Here is a 22414-nt window from a genome sequence, read left to right as displayed (position 1 = left end):
AAAAAAAAAATATATATATATATATATATATATATATATATATATATATATATATATATATATATCCAGGAGTAGAGAAAAGGGGTCTAATTTGGTCAGTTCTACACTCTAGTTGTCATGTATAATACACCGATATCAGGGCCTCCTCTCCATATCCAAGCCCCACGAATATCTCTGAAGTTTCCCCTGCCCACCCCATAAGTCCTATTTCAGCCCCTTTGACAGTACGTCGCCACCTATATAACACATTACTTCAATATGTTCTATCCCATGCATGCCTCTCATCCTCCTACATACTCAGACCCCGATAATTCAAAGCCTCTTTTTTCACTCCATCCTTACATATCCTTCTCAGTCTCCCCTTCCCGCTTGCTCTATCCACCTCGGATAGTTATCCAGCCTCTCCATCTGACCAAACCATTTAGGGTCACCCTGTTTCTCTCTCTGTCATGCTCATACTACTGCCAAACCTCCGTTTTCACACTATGATTGCTTACACAATAAAATCCTCCTCATACCATGCTTTGTATTCAAACATTTCATTTCCAACACATCTTCCTTCTTCCGTTCCTTCGCATTTAGGGTCCATGACCCTCGTACAGCACCGCTGGGAGTACCATACCATCAAACATGCCCACCTTTGTCCTCACAGACAGTGACCTCTCTTTCCCGATACCTCGTAATTTAATCAAAACCTTTGCTCCCTCTCCCACTTGTGTTTCACTCAACTACTCATAGTTCCCCCAGGTGCCATGTCCAGTCCCAGGTACCTGAAACACCCAACTCCCTCTACGGTCTCTCCATTCAAACTCAGACCGACTTGTCTCTCTCTCCCTTGCTGAATCTCATTACTTTATGTTTATTTACACTATCTATGAACTTCTTGCTCTCACATACCCTTCCAAACTCCAAACTTCTGAAGTTTCTCTCGAGTCTGCCATCAGAACCGCGTTATCTGTAAACAGCAACTGCCTCACCTCCCAGCCATCCCTCCATCGCTCCTCCACTTTACCACCGTCAACACTTCATGGTTTACATCCTCCCACATCTACTCTGCTCCATACAATAGGTCCCCAGTCCTCTCCAACCCAAGCTTCGTCAGTGAACCAACGCTGAGCCAGTAGCCCCGCCATGACGTAGCTCACCCACTAATCCACCACAGGTCCCAGCGTTGCACATACCCCAGTAACCAATGTTATCTTTTCCTTCCAGACCGGATGATGCATGACATATTCTTGGGTGGATGATATGGCAAGAAACACAGAGAAATGAGCTGCCTGCGAAGAGCAAGACCGCTAGTGGTATAATAACATTTCCCGCCAGTGCCTCTCTCGTCTCAAGAGACTGGAAACAGCAGTGAACATCTGTTAATGCAACAGCAGGAAGGCTGAAGTTCTGAACTACTGTAAATATGTTCCTGAAATGTTCAGGTCGGTGACAACGACACAAACGTCGTCTAGAAATGCGACAAGTTAGAACAGTGTTTACATAAACGTCCTCAGCTGCTCGAGTCTACTTTAAAAAATTGTGAAAAAAAGAAAAATGAAGTCTCGCCACCTAGAGGTTCCTAGGTGTATCTTATGACTACAGAAGGTGTAAGTGGTCCAGCAGGAAGGTGTAGGAGGCCCAGCAGGAGGACGTAGAAGGCCCAGCAGGAGGGTATTGGTGTCCCAGGAGGAAAGTGAGTGCAGGAATCATGGGGTGGGTGTTGGCGGCGACCGTGGCGCTGGCGGTGGTGGTCCTCTTCCAGGCTGCGGCTGCTGCCCGCGGACCTCTCATCTGCTTCAACGGCGGCTACTGTGTGTACAACCGCTGCATCTGTCTGGACGGCTTCTATGGATCCCGCTGCCAGTACGGTGAGTACAGCTGTTCTGGTCAGTACACTAACTGCATTACGCATCTTGCCTTAGTAAACAACTTGGTGATGCCTTTCCTCACACCGCCCACACAGGCAGTGTGGATATACTTGTACATCAGCTCTTAGAAAGGGTGCTCAGCCTATATGTTTTGACCGTGTTGTCCCCAGATGTGTGCAGAACGTAGATGTTGGAAGTATTTCTATGTTTTATTTTCCTGACATGTTTACATGCAGCAGATAACCTTCCCTCAACATGTGCACGACGGAGGTATCTGTCTGAGGTGCATCTGGTCGAGTTCCCCATACCCTTCTCCTTTTGCTAGCTGCCTTATGGCTCTGACATACAAGCAAAGTTCCTAAAACACTGAGTGTTATGCAGGTGACACTTGTTATTGTTTTTAGTTACGATGTAACCTGGTGTTACCGCTCACTAGAGGGTCTGTCATGGACGTCCGAGGTTGAGAGAGTTGTACAGTCAGTCGTAGGCTTAGCCTCAGTAGATGTGTTGCGGTGGTCGACCCCTCACACAGCCCTCCTTCACTGATGGCATCAACGCCAAAGAACATTCTTGCGAAGTTCTCTGACAAGGATTCAGGCCGTTTTCTGTCGCTCAGAAGACTATTTGTCAATTATTATGATAACATGAGGACGATCGCGTAAGAACTAATATTGTTGTGGTTAAATTTGGTCTTCTTGACAATTCGTCAGGAGTTACGCTGTTCAATATTTACTGTGTAAGACTGTGTAATGTGAGACCTGGAAAAGTGTTCTACACGGATCCTGGGTGTTGTTGACCCCACACGGATCCTGGGTGTTGTTGATCCCACACGGATCCTGGGTGTTGTTGATCCCACACGGATCCTGGGTGTTGTGGACCCCACACGGATCCTGGGTGTTGTGGACCCCACACGGATCCTGGGTGTTGTTGATCCCACACGGATCCTGGGTGTTGTTGACCCCACACGGATCCTGGGTGTTGTTGACCCCACACGGATCCTGGGTATTGTGGACCCCCACACGGATCCTGGGTGTTGTTGACCCCACACGGATCCTGGGTGTTGTTGACCCCACACGGATCCTGGGTGTTGTTGACCCCACACGGATCCTGGGTGTTGTTGACCCCACACGGATCCAGGGTGTTGACCCCACACATATGATAACGTCTTCTGTAATATATGATCAACTTCTTCACTCGAGGCAATATCTACAAATGGAATGAATGGTCTGTCTGGCATGCAAGATGGTGTCTAGCATCCAAGATGGTGTCTGGCCAGTTTAGTGTCACATTACTGAAGTCTTCGTCGGTGTTTATAATGATGGTGCAACACGCTATACTATCATTAACTAGGAGCTGATATTCGAGTTCAGTTTCAGCACTCAGTTCGGTGACCCAGAGAAATGACCAGGTGTGTTCCTATGTACAGATGATATTTATCTGTTTCTCTGTTATCTGTGGACTGCGTAATGTTGTTTAATGAATGAACTGTCTTTCTGAAACCATCTAGTCTTTTGTATTCTATTCCTTTATTTGTTTTTCTTGAGGATTTTGATGGATCTTCCTTCTTAACCCAAACATTTCTCCGGATATGACAGGTGGCAAAAGTCTCTGCTTCCTAGGGTCCTCTCTTACCACCTACTCTCTTTCCTCTTCCTGTTTGTAATCTTATGTCTAACGCCGGCAATGCCACTCCTCACACTTCAGTTCACGTCCCTCCCCTGCTCACTCCGTCACTCCCACTGGACATAGATCCTCCCTTACTGTGGGTCTGTGAAACGTCGAGGAATAGGGAAGCATCAACTTGGTTAGGTTAGACTGTGAGAGAATGCAAGATCTACTTACTTAACCCTTTAAATGTCACTCATTTCTAACGCTAAATTTCAAAACATCTCAACTCACCCAAACTGAACTTCGCAAAATCTGCTTCTCAGAAGCTGGGGCCGTTGTGCAGGTACCACAGTCCTTTTTTACGAGCAGGTGTTTCATATCTAGAGGGGCCTCACTCGCACGAGTGTGGAGTACTGCTCGCAGATCTGGTTGTGGTGAGTCATCCCTCACGTCTCTCATAACCAGAGTGGAATCAAAAACCTTCCGCCTTATCAACTCTCCTGCTATTACCTCCCTCCACTCCTCTCCTCTCTGACCGCCTGAATATTGCTTCCCTCCTTCTGTTACTCATTTGGATCCTGCTCTCGTGAGCTGTCTGCGTATACCGCAGCCCCTGTGACCTGGACTGTGATGGGTCCAGACACCAGCCAGCCACGAGAGGATTGGCCATCAAGAAGCCTTCCTCGAATAACGAGTCTATGGAATCATCTTCCGTCTCTTGTCCTTTCCTCTTCTCATAATTTTTCCACCTTTCCTGTTGCGTCTATGAACCTGAGAAGCTCAAATCACTCCTCCTCGCAGTCTTCCTCCTTAGCGAATCATAAGGGCAGACCCACTGGACCATGGCTGAGGGCAGCAGTTCAAAGGATGGCGGGAGACAGTTTCCTATCTGGATGTGCTCTGTCGTGCTTCATCATGTGGGGAAAAAATGTAATTGATAAACTTGGTGATCATCCACCCAACACTGGGTCTGTCCAGACTGTATGAGGGAGGTAATTCCTGGGTAAGGTTGGGGCGGCCTCCAGATCCTGGGGTGAGGGCGGGGTGGAGGGCGTGTCCGGCCCTGGTTGTTATCGTGCCTCTCATCCAAGATGGCCATGACTGGGGCATAGTTTTGCCCGTGGTAAGTCGACATCCATCAAGCCTCTCCTCCTGATCAGTTATTCATGTCTTCGTGTGTGTGTGTGTAGCGCCTCAGTGATGTACAATGTGCGTCTATTTTTAAGATGCTGATCGTAAAACATCTTTTTATAGAGTGAATAGCACGTGTGTTGTGGATGATATACAGACACGTCGGCCTTACTGACCCCAGTTACATATATTCTGTAAAACTGAATAATTATATATTCATATCTTTCATTCATGATTGGATTTACATCATGTGAGGATCAGGTGCTTCGCTGAGTGGTATGTGTTGTGCATTGTCATGATGCTATACCAACCAAACGACTGGAAGTGAAGATACCTACCAGACGACCACACTTGCCGTGACCAAAAACCAGATCTACAAGTCCTACCAGACCCACCAGGCCTACCAGGACTACCAGACTACCAGACCCACCAGGCCTACCAGGCCTACCAGACTACCAGACCCACCAGGCCTACCAGACTACCAGACCTACCAGACCTACCAGACCTGCCAGGCCTACCAGGCCTAGTCTGACCACCTTCAGTACAAGACACCAGCAGAGAGGCCAGCCATCCGCGTGATGACGGTGACAAGCCACGGGGAACAATGGGCGCCTTGAACGTCTGAGTACGGTACTCCAGGCCTGAGTAAACACTCGACCGGCACTAAGGCTATCAGTTTCACGATAGGCTCACAGCTCGCCTGCCCCTGTCCGCCTTCCGGGCCGTGACCAGCGTCCCTCACGCAGCACAAGTGTACATCATCAACTCTGGTAACAAAGTGATGATGTACAGACCATGTATTGTGCATGACAACATATGTAGTGTGTTATGTAATCTTCAGGTTGTGTTCGTCTGACATGTTCAACATGTAGAGATAAGGTTCAGTACCTTAGGAATCAAAGGAATGTAAAACGTTCCACAATTATTTCTATTTATCTTACACATCATGACCATACTTCCCACGTCTACCACACATACACTGTGGCCAGCACACACCACACTCGCTCATCTAGCGTCTGTGTTACGTGAATTCGTCCAGGAAGATAAACCGTCGTGTCTGGAGGTGCCACGACGGAGCTGTTGTTACAAACAAAAGTCCTGCTCCTTAGACAGAGTCAGCACTTGACGGTACGGCTCACACCTCCACATGCTGCCAACACTTGAGGTTAAGTGTAACATCTATAAATACAGTCAGTACTTCACGTTACGCGCCAGACCTTCGCTTATCGCCAACCGTCACCACCCCGGACAATTGTTCAAGACTGGTAACAATTAACCAGGAGCAGCTACAGGACTGGCAACCATATACCAGGAGCAGCTCCAGGACTGGCAACAGTTAACCAGGAGCAGCAATTATCAACAAGTGACTGGGGTATGAACAGTAAACACAAAGATTCTCCAACATTAAGGGAGGAAATGCTGTCGTTTTTCTGTGCTAAGCAAACACACTTCCTTCCCTCTACTTCCTTTGACTTGCCAGGGAAAGGCTTGGAGGCTTCTCTTCCTGCACTGGCTTTCAGATGGAAGTCTTTATCCCGCATCTGATAACTTCACATTATCATACAGTGTCTGTTAATAGGAAGAACCAGATCAGTAGAGAACATGAGATGAATGTTCAAGGTCTTGCAACAGAACATAATAAATTCAGCTCTGAATATAAACTCTTTTTCCAGGAAAATCCTCGCAACTTACACGTGCAGAGCAGTGCAAGAGAGATGCTTGTTTAACATAGTTACTTCAATTACTTGAGTTACAGTTCTCCCAAACATCAACTGATGAATTCATGGTCACTGATTATTAAAGAAGAGAGCACTGTGAGGTACAGGAGGATATAATACCAGAGAATAATGAATGAGTAACCATAGATCATCATCTCTTAGCAGTCAAACAAAACAAATGTTCTCCTATGCTCGAGGTTGGGAGACTCGTTCCTTCACAACACACGAGAACATTTGACTGTGAACATCTGGCTGGAGGCAGAGTGGCCACCAGGATGGGGATGAGGTCAGTCAACACCAACACAGCGGCTGGACCTTGCTCTATTGACTGTTATGTTTGTAAACATTCCTTCCTTAGATAAACGTCACACCTTCCCTCTACACGAATTGTCTTCACACTCGCCCCCCCCCCCCCCCCTCACCCACTCTCTCTCTCTCTCTCTCGTTCTTTCCTCTGGCGTTTTTCTTCCTGCTGTACCGAAAATCGTACCCTTAAGATGACTTCTCAGTGACGTCAACGTCTGTCATAGGTAAAAAACCTTAGTTTTGGTGACAGACTAAACAACACCAGTGTTGCCCCACCATCACCAGTGGCTGGAACCCCCGCTGACGCCGCACCTGACAACTACTGTGATGTATCAGCTACGGACTATGGCACTGCAGGACGTGACACACACATACACACACACACACACACACACACACACACACCTCAGCCGCTGTCACAGCCTCCTCCAGCCTCACCCAGTGTTACCACCACCGCCAGCAGGTGGGAGGCCATCATCTGCTGACCAGTAAACATAAAGTATAATGTAAATAAGCCAACATTGTAGTGTAACGGTCATCTTGCACACCAGGTAATCAGTGAAGCCAAAGTCTATTCTCGTTCATCACGAGTCGACGTAAGAATAAACAAATAGATAATAGGATGAAGGGTGAATGATTTCAGCAGGCATTGTTCTATTACCTGCTGCTTTATAGCAGGTCGTCTCATTATCTGCTGCTTCTTTCAAGAGTTTACTCTGCCAGAATGATGCTATGCAAATGATAATCACTTACAAAATCTGTACTGCAGCCTCTACGTTGTGTGTGTGTGTGTGTGTGTGTGTGTGTGTGTGTGTGTGTGTGTGTGTGTGTGTACGTATCACACTATTACGCTCTTTGTCGGTATGGGGGCAGGAGGTGGGGGGGAGGGTCTCACTCTCGTGGAGTGCTAGCCCTCAACATTTTCTCTACCATACACACTTTTCAATTTGTTTGTTTGCATCATCTACTGCCTCACTCACGTGCTACTCTCTTGCCACAGAAATATTTGTTGACATTTTTTCTTCCTCTTGCTTGCTTCCTTGTGGTGACCTCTCGTGGGTTGGGTCTTTACGACCTTTAAAAAAACAACTACTACAGCGACATCATCAAACAATGAGAATTTTTCTCTAATGTCAGCGAGTCCAAGACTGCTGCTGACCTTTCCCTGCAGCTCAGTTTGAGTTTTGACAACTTAAATGTCTAGATATACAGAGAAAAGTTACTCTGATGACATCATAGGTGAAGAGTACGTGATCAGGATTAGATGGAGGGAAGTATAGAGGTGACACTGGGTACAGAACATGGACGCAGGGTCGCGTAATGCCCAGAAGTTGCTTTGATATCACTTTCGACATCCTCAGGTCATCCTCCTCCAAGGTAAAGTTCAATACACGACAGTTGAACCTTCATAACCTGTTCTGGGTTAACACCTGCTGCGTCTTGTGACGTTTACAGTGACTGAGTTGAAGACTCCTGGATTAAGTCCACACATCTGGCTGGTGCCGGGATCTGCCCTTCTCTACCAGGAGGCTCTCACATTACTCAAGACTTCTCACTTCACTGATAACTTAAGCATCATCTGCGAACGTGTCCAGGCAGGACCCGACTACCTCTGCCTCGTCATTTACACAGACGAGGAGCAGAAGTGGCATCAAGACTGAGCCCTGTAGAACATTACTCAAGATATCTACTCGGTCTAGAAAGGCACCCCAGGTTCTCTTTTGCCCTCCGTCCTGGTAACTTAATACGCAGGAGGAGCCCCGTTCTCCTCTCTCATGTCTGTCTTTATCTATTGTCTTTTGTGGAGGGAGCAGAGTCACGTACCCTCGAGCACCTCAAAATCGTGAGTCCACTCCTTCATCTCTGAACTATACTACTACTTACACTATCACAAGAATCCAAACGACTCTTTGAATAAGTCGTCTTTTCTCTGAAATCATGTCATCTCTCATTTAGCTTTCCATTGCACGTACTCAACCAACTGTTTCCAAGTCTTCTTTTCTAGTTTGCAAATCTGAATATGTGATGTACTGGCCTGTGGTTTAGTGTATTTTCTCTATTGCATTTCTTATGAGAAGGTACGACATTTCTTCTCTTTCACTCTCATGGTATCAGTCCCTCTTCAAGTGAGTACTTAAGCAAGTCAAGAGGGCTGTCTAGTGCTCCTGCACATTCTCTCAATACGTAGGCCATCATACCATCCAGACGTCCTACGCGGATCCAACTCCTTCAAGAGATTATTTATATTCTGTCTCGTAATATCAATGCTCTGTGAGATCTCCTCTCCTTCCCAACTTAGCATCAGTAAATGTAACGTGTCCTCAGCTGGAAATATACTTTGAAACTCCTCACATACGTACTTTGCGTCAGTAACCCTCCTCTCTGTGGCCTTCTGCCTCTCTGTTATTCCATCAATAACTTTATGGAAGATTAGGAAATTTTTTGAATAATCCAAATTACTTTCTTCAAAGTTGAATTCCATCAGCCATTCATCAGACTAACCATGAAATGCGGCCAGGTCCCCTCTCAGGTTGATACAGTCCTCTCTTGTCATTACTCCCCTCACGATCTTGGCATCTTCGGCAAACATATCCACGTGTGAGTCCATTCCTTCTGGCAGGTCATTTACATAGATCATTCAGAGCAACACTCGCGTGACTGAGCCGTCCGGCACACGACTGCTAACCTCCGTCCACTTCGAGAAGGCTTCTCTGACACTCGTCTTTTGTTCCTTTCACTAAAGAAATTCTATATCCATCGAAAGGGTCTTCCACTTCCTTAAACCTGCTTAAGGATACACTTTCCTTACTCGCCTCCTATATGGTAGTGTCGAATGTATTCTGCTGATCAAGATACAGTCCACCCCCCTCTGTGAATTTGTGATTACCTATATATACTGTACGAGGAGGAAGTTGTACACTCGCGGCCCATCTCTACTACCATCCACACTCCTAACTAAAGTTATGCTATATGTATTAATCATGTCTTCAATCATTCTCCCCCTCTCATCCACCACTCTTACACTATGAGAGTATTTTTTCATTCATATTCACAAGTTTCTTACTTCATTTCCTGCTATGTTCTATGGTTGCTTTGTCCCTACATCCCTCATAGAACTGTTCACTGTTCACATCGTCGGTGAAAACTTAAAGGTCGTGATGAAGGTTGTGTGTGCTTGTGTTTCATCCCTGCCTGTGTACTTCCAACTGCATCGCCCGCATGCGTTTGAAGGCGACATCTGCTGCCTGCACATGTGGCTGGTCCAGAGGCCTGGTGGACCCCCTGGCCAGCCGTGTGGCCCGGTGGTCGGCCTGGCCACACGTGGGACCCTCGGCTTATTGTGACAACAAACAACGCGACGTTTAACATGAAGCGGGTCCTCGTGCACCATCAACGTCACATAACTCGTACCGTGGCAACCAGCGTGACTAACCCCACACCTCGGGGCCTCACCTGCTCTAACCCCGCACCTCGGGGGCTCACCTGCTCTAACCCCGCACCTTGGGGGCTCACCTGCTCTAACCCCGCACCTTGGGGGCTCACCTGCTCTAACCCTGCACCTCGGGGGCTCACCTGCTCTAACCCCGCACCTCGGGGGCTCACCTACTCTAACCAGGCACCTCGGGGGCTCACCTGCTCTAACCCCGCACCTCGGGGGCTCACCTGCTGTAACCCCGCACCTCGGGGCCTCACCTGCTCTCACCCCGCACCTCGGGGGCTCACCTGCTCTCACCCCGCACCTCGGGGCCTCACCTGCTCTAACCCCACACCTCGGGGGCTCACCTACTCTAACCCCGCACCTCGGGGGCTCACCTGCTCTAACCCCGCACCTCGGGGGCTCACCTGCTCTAACCCCACACCTCGGGGGCTCACCTGCTCTAACCCCGCACCTTGGGGGCTCACCTGCTCTAACCCCGCACCTCGGGGGCTCACCTGCTCTCACCCCGCACCTCGGGGGCTCACCTACTCTAACCCCGCACCTCGGGGGCTCACCTGCTCTAACCCCGCACCTCGGGGGCTCACCTGCTGTAACCCCGCACCTCGGGGCCTCACCTGCTCTAACGCCACACCTCGGGGGCTCACCTGCTCTAACCCCGCACCTCGGGGGCTCACCTGCTCTAACCCCGCACCTCGGGGGCTCACCTGCTCTAACCCCGCACCTTGGGGGCTCACCTGCTCTAACCCCGCACCTCGGGGGCTCACCTGCTCTAACCCCACACCTCGGGGGCTCACCTGCTCTAACCCCGCACCTCGGGGGCTCACCTGCTCTAACCCCGCACCTCGGGGGCTCACCTGCTCTAACCCCGCACCTTGGGGGCTCACCTGCTCTAACCCCGCACCTCGGGGGCTCACCTGCTCTAACCCCACACCTCGGGGGCTCACCTGCTCTAACCCCGCACCTCGGGGGCTCACCTGCTCTAACCCCACACCTCGGGGGCTCACCTGCTCTAACCCCACACCTCGGGGGCTCACCTGCTCTAACCCCGCACCTCGGGGCCTCACCTGCTCTAACCCCGCACCTCGGGGCCTCACCTGCTCTAACCCCGCACCTCGGGGCCTCACCTGCTCTAACCCCGCACCTCGGGGCCTCACCTGCTCTAACCTAGTTAGCCAGGTATCCACTAGGACTACCTGGGTGGGCGTGCACAGGTCATCTGACACTCTCCGGGGTCACCTATGTGTGGTGGGCTGTCCGGGTCATCTGTGGCCCCTTGACACCTGTCTTACCCGGTCTCCAGCACCGACCACGTTGGTGCAGTTGACAGACTCGCTGCAGAGTTATAGCAGTTTGGGGATTAAGGGAAAGAAATGTGAGAACAACGTAGGCAAAAAGTATTTCTTCTGTTGTCGTGTCGGAGAATATTGAAGTAAACTGCCTCCGCTGATTGTTTGTTAGGGATCTTGTCCGTTCTCACTCTTCTGTAAGGTGACCAAGGCAGTGTACTTTCTCCACACTGCATGGTGTTCCTTCTTAACCTTTTTCTTCTGCCGACCGTTCAGCCAGAGGGAGAGGTGGATGGGGAGGTGTCTTCTGATTCACTACCATGTTTCTACCACAAACTTTGAATAAGACTGCAAATAACCTCGTCGTGAACCATCTGGTCTCCTGTTATCTGTCTTCCCACATCTTACCCCACACAGAGCATGTCACTCACTTGTGCTACACCACCGCACGTGTTCATCACCTTTGGTCTGCAACGAAGTGTCTAACATCACTTTATGCTTCAAAAGTCTGCAGGAGTTCGTCGTCTTGGTTTCCCACATGTTACCTACACATGTTATCATCTTGCGTCACCACACGGCGCAGCGTTGACGTCCCCTTACATACAGTGGTCTATCACTTGCTGTGTAGACTACCATGGGAACACGTCGTAACTGATGCTATCATCAGGTTACGCTCATCCACACGTTTCGCAAACATTTTACTCACCATCTGTGTCTCGGCCGAATTATATGGAAGTGTACTGAGAACTGCCCGCCTTGTCACTCCCTTTTTGACCTAATTTTCTTCGAAATATTCTTAACAGAAATCAACACAATGTTAGCACCAGACGCTGTGGCTACACTGAATACTGAGTCATGTACTGACCTGCTTCCACTATTGTGAGCAGATGATACAGGAATAGAAAGATCCTTGTATATTTCTATGTCGTTCTACCTCACATCTGTATCTATATTTATGTACATTGATCATTATTATCATCATTATCATTAAAGATCATTATCATTATTATCGTTACTGACGGTGTAGTGGTCGTGGCGTGTGGTGGGCACTACCTTCCTGACGTAGTGTTCCGCAGTCGTGGCTTGCCTCACCCCTGCCCACATCCTGTCCTCTCTCTCCTCACCGCGGGCCGGGCCTGAGATAATATTGTCTCTCATAATAACCCACACCAACATAACTTTCCTTACGGTTCGTAAAACGTTCAACCTCCAGGCAGGAATCACCTGCCACATTATCCTGTGCCACAGCGACTTCCCGGGACCGCCGTCACCAGGCCTGGTGGCTGCTGCCCTTCCTCCCCTCCTGCATCTGCCGTGTCAGTCCGTCATGACCGTCCGCTGAGCACGACGACGTAGCCACGTCACTATACCAACCTCAGTCCCTCCCCCTCCCCCCCACGTCTTTAGAATATTACGGACCATCGGAAAAAAAAAAAAAAAACAGACCCATCAGGCGGACCCCGTCCATGGTGGGATATCAGGCGGACCCCGTCCATGGTGGGATATCAGGCGGACCCCGTCCATGGGAAAATAACGCCATCTTTCCAGCCGCCCTTGCACGGTACACGTCCTCACCTCCCTGCACGGTACACGTCCTCACCTCCCTGCACGGTACACGTCCTCACCTCCCTGCACGGTACACGTCCTCACCTCCCTGCACGGTACACAGCCTCACCTCCCTGCACGGTACACAGCCCCTGTGTATAGTAGGTGATCACCTCCCAGTCTGCTAGTGTCAACGTGGCAGGAGGACTGACTTGATGGTGATAACCCCGGCATGGTTGTTGTGCACCCGTGCTCATCTGTGAGCAGTAGCGCAAACGGATTACAGGGGTCACAAAGTGTCATAGTCAGACCCGGTACGCATCTGGTGGGTTCAGGGGGCCCCACTGCGTTCTCGGCTGGTCCTGGGGCCCCACCAGGCCCCATATGGCTCCTGACCAACAACCTGAGAGGTTACTACTACTACTGCTCGGGTATCAGTGTAGTCTTGAGGGTTATCTAATCTCAAGGATTTACTGTGGTTTTTAGATTTCGTTGTACTTTAGAAACTGAGATCTTGGCGATTTGTTTGGATTTGTAACGTTTCAATAATTCTTGTGTAATTTCTTGTGTAGGGGTGTAAAACACGCTCCTGCAGGAACCTGCTTTTATTCACAGTCAAAATGATTTAATTCCTGTTACATGAAACAAGTTCTTGTAAATAACCAAGCAGAACTATTCCAACCGAGGTCAGTCTAGTACTGGCAGTGTCAGCAGCGACGCCACGAGCATGACACAGTCTCCAGTACGCGTCAAGGTAACGTTGCCAGCGAACCATCACGTGAGCATGGTAGCAAGTATGTGGTGAGCATCGTCTGGACGTGGTCACACTGCGAGAGAAAAGTCACCTTTGGTGAAGCTGTGTCACCCACAGTACAGCCTCGTCAATGTATCCTCGCTCCAAAGTAATCCATCCTCTGCTGCTGGTGTGGGCACCGCCCCTGCTGTGGCTCACGGGTCACTGTCTGCTGCTGGTGTGGGCACCGCTCCTGCCGTGGCTCACGGGTCACTGTCTGCTGGGTCACTGTCTGCTGCTGGTGTGGGCACCGCCCCTGCCGTGGCTCACAGGTCACTGTCTGCTGATGTTATCATATCCTCCGGCAAACGTTTATTTTGGTTGGCTGACGTAGCGTCCATTACGGGACGTCACGACCTTCCGGTCAAGTGTGGCTCGTACACGGTAGTCGAGCGACGACCCTCCAGGGGAAGTGATCTGGGAAGCTGGTCCAGATTTGTTATCATTACGAGCACCAGGACCAAGCTGGCTGGCCCCACCTCACGTGCTCATGCCTCTCTCCACAACCAATGGACTGGTGGATCGCTGGTGTGTATTAACGTAGATTACATAGGTTTGCTGGGTAGACTCAGTGTGTATACTATGCATAGATCTGTGGTGTATGTGGTTGTGTGTGTGTGTGTGTGTGTGTGTACAGTGTTCGGTTGCAGTAGTGCTGGACGTTTTATTTTGGATGATGGTCGTATCATGAAGCGTGGCCTCCTGTCGTGTGTACAGATGATCTGTATACTTGTGGTTTGTATATAGGACATGTAGGATGATGGTGCGGGTGTTGAACATGCCTACATGTAGGGTACGGATGATGAGGCAGGTGTCGTGCCTACATGTAGGGTACGGATGATGAGGCAGGTGTCGTGCCTACATGTAGGGTACGGATGATGAGGCAGGTGTCGTGCCTACATGTAGGGTACGGATGATGAGGCAGGTGCCGTGCCTACATGTAGGGTACGGATGATGAGGCAGGTGTCGTGCCTACATGTAGGGTACGGATGATGAGGCAGGTGTCGTGCCTACATGTAGGGTACGGATGATGAGGCAGGTGTCGTGCCTACATGTAGGGTACGGATGATTCATGTAGCAGCAGTGCTTGTATTCATGTCTACAGATCTTCATTATGTTACTCTTGTTTGTGTCATCAACTGTATGTTCAGTTTGGGGAGAGAGTTGTACACTGGTGGGGCCCCATCTCTTGTACTGTACTGGGGGGGGGGGGGGGGGAGTTCTGGATGTTCTTTCCTATCAGTTTTTCGAAGAATTGTTAACTGTTGACGTCATCAAACTAGTTTGAAGACTTAAGGCTGTGATCAGGTCACACTTTAATCTTTTCTCTTTCATGATGTGAATAATCAAAGTTTCTGGCTTTTCCCTATGAATCGCATCTCTTAACTCTAGATCCATCTTTGCTGCTCTCCTCTGGACCTTCTCCACAAGTTTTTTCATGCTTCTTTAAGTGCGATGACCAAACCTGGGAAGCATCTTATAGTTTCTGCCAGCTTCCTTGGACGCTGTTCTAATCCTTGCCAGCAGACAGTTTGTCTGCTTCACTCTCCTCCTGACAGTGTGATAGAAAATGTACTTGATTCTGTGTTGCAAGGATGTTATGTTATTGTTCGCCCTGCGAGCCGTGAAGTACCAAGAACTCGCTATAAGAAAGTGTAATGAGTCTGATATTCATATCCTATTACGGCAAAGACTTAAGACCCACGAAGAGAGGACAGGAATGGTATCAGATCCACTATGATGAGTTCAGGAACCTGCAGATGACGCGGTAGCTGATATAATGTACGATCAGAGATGACATTGGATCACACTGAGGCAGGAGCAGCGGGTCTGACGCTCTCGCAAGATGACCCAAGATTCTCGGTTACCTGGAGGAAATAATATAATGATTTAATGAGAGTTTGTGTTCCGCGTCAGAGAAGGCTTGTAAGGGCATGGCAGTAAAGATGTGGCCCTCCTCGCTTGTGTTAGTGACCCGGCCACCTCTCGTCTGCCCTCTTCACCCTCCTGAGTGATGGCGACCCATGGTGGTCGGCAAATATGGCGGTCGCTCGAGTGATCATCCCTCTGGCGTGTTCACGTTTGTTTATTCATTGCTCTACAGTGGTCTTCACGCCCCCAACACTGGCAGCTTTCACGGGATACTTTGTATATAGGAGGCTTCTCTTGGGGTAACCTGCAGCAATAATAAACGAAAGACGTCATTAAGGAGGCACAGAAAGACTGGAAGTTGGGCGAACGAGATGATATGGCAGACCACAGGGTGTAGGGGCTCAGGCCCTTACCCTGGGAAGCCTCCACAGGGTACACGGGTTCAGGCCCTGAACCTTGGAGACCGGGAATTGTGTGTGTGTGTGTGTGTGTGTGTGTGTGTGTGTGTGTGTGTGAGGAAGACGAGATTACCTGTAAGACTACAGTCATTGCGACCTCTTAACCGCCAGCTGCCTTCTTCAGGTGTTGGACTCTGCCTCACAGGGGAGGCGAGGAAGGTGGGAAGAGATGGGTAGAGAGATAGTGAGTGGGGAGGTTAGGAGCGTGAGAGTGCGCGTGGGGTTGCTGGTGTTGAAGGCTCGTGACACGAGATCCATCACCGAAGACCATCAGACGTGTGCCGACCCGATGTTGTGTGTGTGTGTGTGTGTGTGTGTGTGTGTATACACAGAGATATTACAGATAATTACCCTGCATCACGTATGACCAACTAATTTTTCGTCTGATAATTTCGTGTTAGTCCATATTGATAACCTGATAACAATGATAACCTTGATACAGACAGACAGACAGATCAACTGACGGACAGACAGACAAACGGTCAGACAAGCAAACAGACGAACGGTCAGAGAGACAGACAAACAGACAGTACCCATCTATCCAGCAGCATCTACAACAAGATATTGCCAAGTGGCCAGCGTAACTAAAGCTTATCGCTGACAGTACGTCTTGCTTGATGAATAATACTGTTCCTGTCTGCCGGCGGCTCATTATATGGTCATCAGTGCCGGGTTCAGCGTGGAGTGACTTCATCCAAATATCAAGTTTGTTTATGAATGTTTGTGTGGCTGCCTCACACATAGCTCTTCCTCCCAGTACCACTACACTTCTCCAACTCTCTCACAGCTCTCGAATATTTTCGTAGAGCATCTATTCGTTACATCGCCTGGTATATTGTTTGGCATATTGCCTGGTATTTGTCTGATATATAGCCTGGTATATTGTCTGGTATATTACCTTATATATAACCTGGTATATTGTGTAGTAGTCTTGCAGCCTTAACAGTTGTCTTCCATCCTTGATGATATGCAGGCTAATATTCATGATGCCTCCATCCTGCTCGTAATACTTCAAATAGATTCCATTCCTTTCATCTTGCTTGTGTGATGTTCCTAGTCATTCTGACTTTGTTTTTTCATTTGTTTACCCGGTGACCAGACGATGCAGTAGTATTCAGTTTTACTTTGTAAGTAAACATTAAACACGTTCATCACTCACTATCTGTTGGTCTTTGGGAAGCTTGTCACAACCACAGCAGCCACCACTTGGCTTCCTAACACCAACTTTGATATGATCCTCGAGCTGTCGTGTGTGTGTTGTTAACTCTGGGTCATAGACGACGTCTTCACTTTTTAATATCCTTTTATGACGTCACTAACAGTGTTGTTTCCCCTTCATCAAGAACTTAGATCTCTCTCCAGAAGATTTCTTGGGTTCTCTTCTGCTCATTTGTGAATCGTATACTTACTGTACGTAGCTACAACTGCAAAACATATCACTGATCTTTCTTTACTTCTCTGCCAATGTTTGATATCATCACAAATAGTGTTGACGACAGAAAGAAATATAGTTTCAAAATATCTATTGTCTGGATACACACAGACAAAGTGTATCAGTGATAGTATATGTGAAGGGTACATGTATGGAGGGTGCAGTGAGTACAATACGTCGACACAGGAGGAGGGAGGTGGGTTGTATACCTCAGTCACTCACACACCAGACCCTTGCCAGTAATGGCACCTGAGGACACACGCCCGACCTCTACCAGTATTGGCACCGGAGGACGGGCTGTCACTGACAAGAGCCTGTGTCAGGATTGACCAGAAGAACCTCTACACACTCCATCATCAGTAACACCTGCACGATCAGGAAGAAATGAATGCAGTCTTTTACCACTTGTTATCTAAGGTTGTCAGCCGTGCTGATGGCTATACTGTTAGCCGTGCTGGTGGCTATACTGTCAGCCGTGTTGGTGGCTATACTGTCAGCCGTGCTGATGGCTATACTGTCAGCTGTGCTGATGGCTACACCAGGCCTCGTCAGGTAACGTGGGTGAGGCAGGAAAGCTGACCTCCTCACAAGACCCGTCACGGTGGGATGCGGGCGGCCAGCAGGTGTGCGTGCGGGGCCCGCGACACCTTACCTTACCCTCATCTGAGGTCGGTACTTGAGGACCACCTCCACCTGCACGTACCAGTCTGGGTGGGACCCTCACTGCTGCTGCTTCCCTCATGATACAGTTGACGTGGAGCCTCCCCCCGCTGGCCTGGATACCCACCTACATCAAGTGTCGACTATATATATTCATGCAGTCAGTTCAGACGTTTCCCGCCGGTTTTCCGATATGTTTCTGACAATCACAGACACGATGCTTAAATAGTTTCGAGGCCCAGATTTCTACACTGTCTCTTCTCGTTATACTCGTAGCGACTTTGCACCTTATCAACGTTCATTTATGTAATATTCAAGACTTGTAGTGCCACACTGAATAATGTCTGGACACAAAAAGAAGAACAAAATGTTCTCCATTATATGTCAATCATAAAATTCATTTTCCATCTTTACTCAACAGAATAAAATCTTGTGATATCATGTCATTTCAAGTAGTTCCCCCTTACACAAGAAAAGTTTTCTATATATCCTCTGGCTATACATACTAGCCTAACTATAATACAACCACACAACAGTGTTTTGGTCTCGCAGTAATACTTCACTAAAATGCTTTATCTATGTTATATAAAGACAATATTTCCTTTTGATTATAGTAACATCACAGCTCCCCAGACCGTCACCCTCCGCGTTGCTCGTTCTGTCATCGTGTAAGATCGCAGGATCCAGGTGATCATTAAAGTGATGCAGGAGTTGTGTCCTGAAGGTGATCATTCTCAGATGTGCCAACATTTCTCTCACATGATGATGATGATAGTCCTGTGTGCCAGGTAATCTGTGAGGGTTGTCTATTCCTTCATGAGTTGATCACTTCAGTATAACCTGCAGGATGATGACACACGAGAGATGTTACAGCACTTGTGGACTTGTTGTCATTGTTGTGTTGTTGACAAGATAGTGTTTCCCTCGTGTTGTATTTGTTTACTTCTCGTGATGTTTTCCCCACCTGGTTCCTGTTTCTGTATATCTCACCACAGAACAATCAAGGTCATTGTCCTCTGTCTTTCCTTTATCCTCGTGTCTCTAAACATGTATCACACTCGCCATCACCCTCCCGTGTCTTGCCCGTGGTTCTCACCAATGTAGGTCCCCATCTGAATATGACACCCTTTCAAATGTCCCCGGGGATCCTGCCAGTTCCTATCGTGTGTTTTCTGAGCCTCATTAGCGGGCGTCACCGTTCCTACAGGACGTCCTCTGGCGTCTCCTGGGCTGGTCGTCCTCAGACACACTGCACACGAGGCAGACGTGGGAGCGGCCTGGGTTAGGACCCTCGCCAGCCCCACACCTGACGACCCAACAATAACAACACTATATTATCACCGGGCGTGGCTGGTGGGCGGGTGGGGAGCATGACCCGTGTGACGTGTCAGACCCTGGGGTGGCACGTGTGACGGTTGTGACGACAAACCTGCCGTAACCTGACCTCCATCACACCACCACCTGCCCCCACCACAACCACCCACCAACCCCTCCCCTCCATCACTCACCTTTTTCCTCCACCACAACCACCCACCCCTTCCCTCCATCACTCACCTTTTCCCTCCACCACTAATCCCTTCCCTCCACCAGTGCCCTCACTCCTCCACAACTGCCCCTCCCTTCCACTACCATCCTTCCCCTCCACCACAGCCCTATCCCCTCCACCACTACCCCCTCCCCTCCCTTCCACCACTATCTCCTTCCACTCATCACTAACTTCTCACCTCCCACTCTCCACTTCCACTCGAAACATTCCTTCAGCGTGTGTGTGTGTGTGTGTGTGTGTGTGTGTGTGTGTGTTTATATATATATATATATATATATATATATATATATATATATATATATATATATATATATATATCTTTCATTTCATTCAAACTATTCGCCATTTCCCGCGTTAGCGAGGTAGCGTTAAGAACAGAGGACTGGGCCTTGGAGGGAATATCCTCACCTGGCCCCCTTCTCTGTTCCTTGTTTTTGAAAATTGAAAAAAAAAAAAAAAAACGAGAGGGGAAGATTTCCAGCCCCCCGCTCCCTCCCCTTTTAGTCGCCTTCTACGACACGCAGGGAATACGTGGGAAGTATTCTTTCTCCCCTATCTATATATTTCTCCCCTATATATATATATATATATATATATATATATATATATATATATATATATATATTCTACTGTCTCAGCATCTTACTACCCCCTCATCCTACTGCCCCAGTATCCTACTGCTCTCGCCACCTACTGGCCTGGTTTCAGTAGAAGTTCGTACCTTTCCTCTGTGGCGCCTGTCAGTACGGGGATGTCACTTCCTGCTGGACATTTGACCTCAACAGTCGCCGTCAGTGCCTCGCCTCACCAGTACCTCTGCCTCCTCCTGATCCACTCTGGTGGTCTTGCGTCACTCCTTACGTTTATCACCTTCCTCATTCATGTCCTCATTAGGGCGGGAACATCCCGTGGCAGGAGGTGCCACCTTCAGGTGTCGAGGGCCGGGTGGGGTCCCTGAGGAGGGCGCCTGCACAACATGATGATCAGAGAACACACAGCTCCGACACCTCTGGTCTCGTCCACACTATGACCCCCACACATTACTATATACTGTTAACCACCTCGCCCAACAACGTCCTAACTGTGCTCAGGGACGGAGGCTCGTCGCTGTCTGTTCGTTTGTCTTGCTCTGATTATTGTGTTGATCCTCGTGAGCGTAAAGGTTCGTTCCTACCTTGAGCGTGTCACTTTCCAATGATGGCCTCGTGAGACACATTATCATATGTTAATGCTACCAGAGTCTGCATCCTCACTGGTAACTTAACAAGGGAAGAAGACATACAGGAGGGTTCCTCAGCGTTCAGACCGAGCTGGATAGAATGGAGCAAAATTATCATAAACAACAGCCAGGATGTAGTCTGTGGCTCCTACCTAGACTGCATCACGACTGACACTCGCCCGCGTGGCATTCATCATTTACCATCATATTCCTGTGCTTGCCATTGGTTCAGTTGGGATTATCGCTCGCCAATGGTTGCAAGAGTTACGAATTATTGTATTATGATAACTGTTCTACTGCGTCTGACTTCTGTCCGGAGACCACAGGAACGGCTGACACCTCCAGAGACCACAACACTGGCTGACAACTCCTCGACTGCACCAGTATCAGGCGACCTAAGTCGACCTGACTGGCTGCACTGTCGACACTCGTCCAGACAGGTGTTGCCTGGTGCTGAGGCTCATTTGGTTGTTAATATCATTTTCTTTGTTCCTGCAGACCGGGACGAGTGCGCCACGGACAACGGAGGGTGTGAGCAGGAGTGCAAGAACACTGTGGGCTCCTTCGTCTGCTGCTGCCGCGCCGGCTACAAACTCAGGCCAGACAAGCGAACCTGCCAAGGTACTGCAATGTTACTCTCCACCAGCAACTGACACATTCACACTTTCTTTAGTCTATTATCGGCAGTTATCTATTGTGTTCGAGGATGACATATCATTGATAAAGGTTCACCTCCATTATGACTCGGCAGTTTAGATTTTCTCTCACAATTTTGTGTTGACGAAACATGGTGGAAACGAACAGTAAGGAACATGTTGACGATGTTAGTACGGTATAGTGTAGGTGGCACACAACGCTAACCTACATGACAACTTTAGCAGATGATGCTAACTTAGAAGATACCACTACTCTGATATAAGGCACCAACCTTGTAGACAATATTAACATAGCTTTTAACGAAACAGACAGCGCTAACATAGAAGACGACGCTAACATAGCAGACACTACTACTCTAATATAAGGCACCAACCTTGTAGACAATACTAACATGGCTTTTGACAAAGTCAACATAGAAGATGACGCTAACGTAACAAACTATATTATGGTACCAGACGACGCTAACCTAGCAGACAAAGATAACCTAGTAGATTATGGTAACCTAATCAACAACGCTAAGTTAGCAAATGACGTTACCCTGTTAACATGCGAACCTAACAGACGACGCTAACTTAGCAGACGATACGAGCTTAGTAAACCTAACCTAGCCGACGACCCCAGCAGAGGGACAACGTATCCAGTGTAACTCCCTGGTCGACCTTAATCCGTGACTGATACATTACGGATCGTCTCTCTCATACACTAGACACTCCAGAAAGATGTCAAAAGGGAGTCCAGGTCAGAAGGCTCCAAACCTGTGTTTGTAGGACAACACCCACAGCTGTCCTTGTGGGGTCATCACCCACAGCTGTCCTTGTGGGGTCATCACCCACAGTTGTACTTGTGGGGTCATCACCCACAGCTGTCCTTGTGGGGTCATCGCCCACA

General features: G+C 48.7%; 1 protein-coding gene across 3 annotated transcripts in view; it reads left to right on the top strand.

Moving 5' to 3' along the window:
• The window catches only part of LOC139761746 (uncharacterized), a 112127-nt gene that overhangs the window by 51022 nt on the left and 38691 nt on the right, over positions 1 to 22414 (top strand). For all 3 annotated transcript variants that reach the window (XM_071686162.1, XM_071686160.1, XM_071686161.1), the window contains exons 2-3: positions 1213 to 1856; positions 21368 to 21490. In XM_071686162.1, the coding sequence (XP_071542263.1) occupies positions 1697 to 1856; positions 21368 to 21490 (283 nt within the window). In that variant the 5' untranslated portion in view covers positions 1213 to 1696. The remainder of the gene's footprint in view (positions 1 to 1212; positions 1857 to 21367; positions 21491 to 22414) is intronic.

Source organism: Panulirus ornatus, chromosome 41 (assembly GCF_036320965.1).
Source record: "Panulirus ornatus isolate Po-2019 chromosome 41, ASM3632096v1, whole genome shotgun sequence".
Lineage (NCBI taxonomy): Eukaryota > Metazoa > Arthropoda > Malacostraca > Decapoda > Palinuridae > Panulirus > Panulirus ornatus.
Note: the sequence above shows the minus strand (reverse complement) of the source record. Positions and strands in the feature narration are given on the sequence as shown.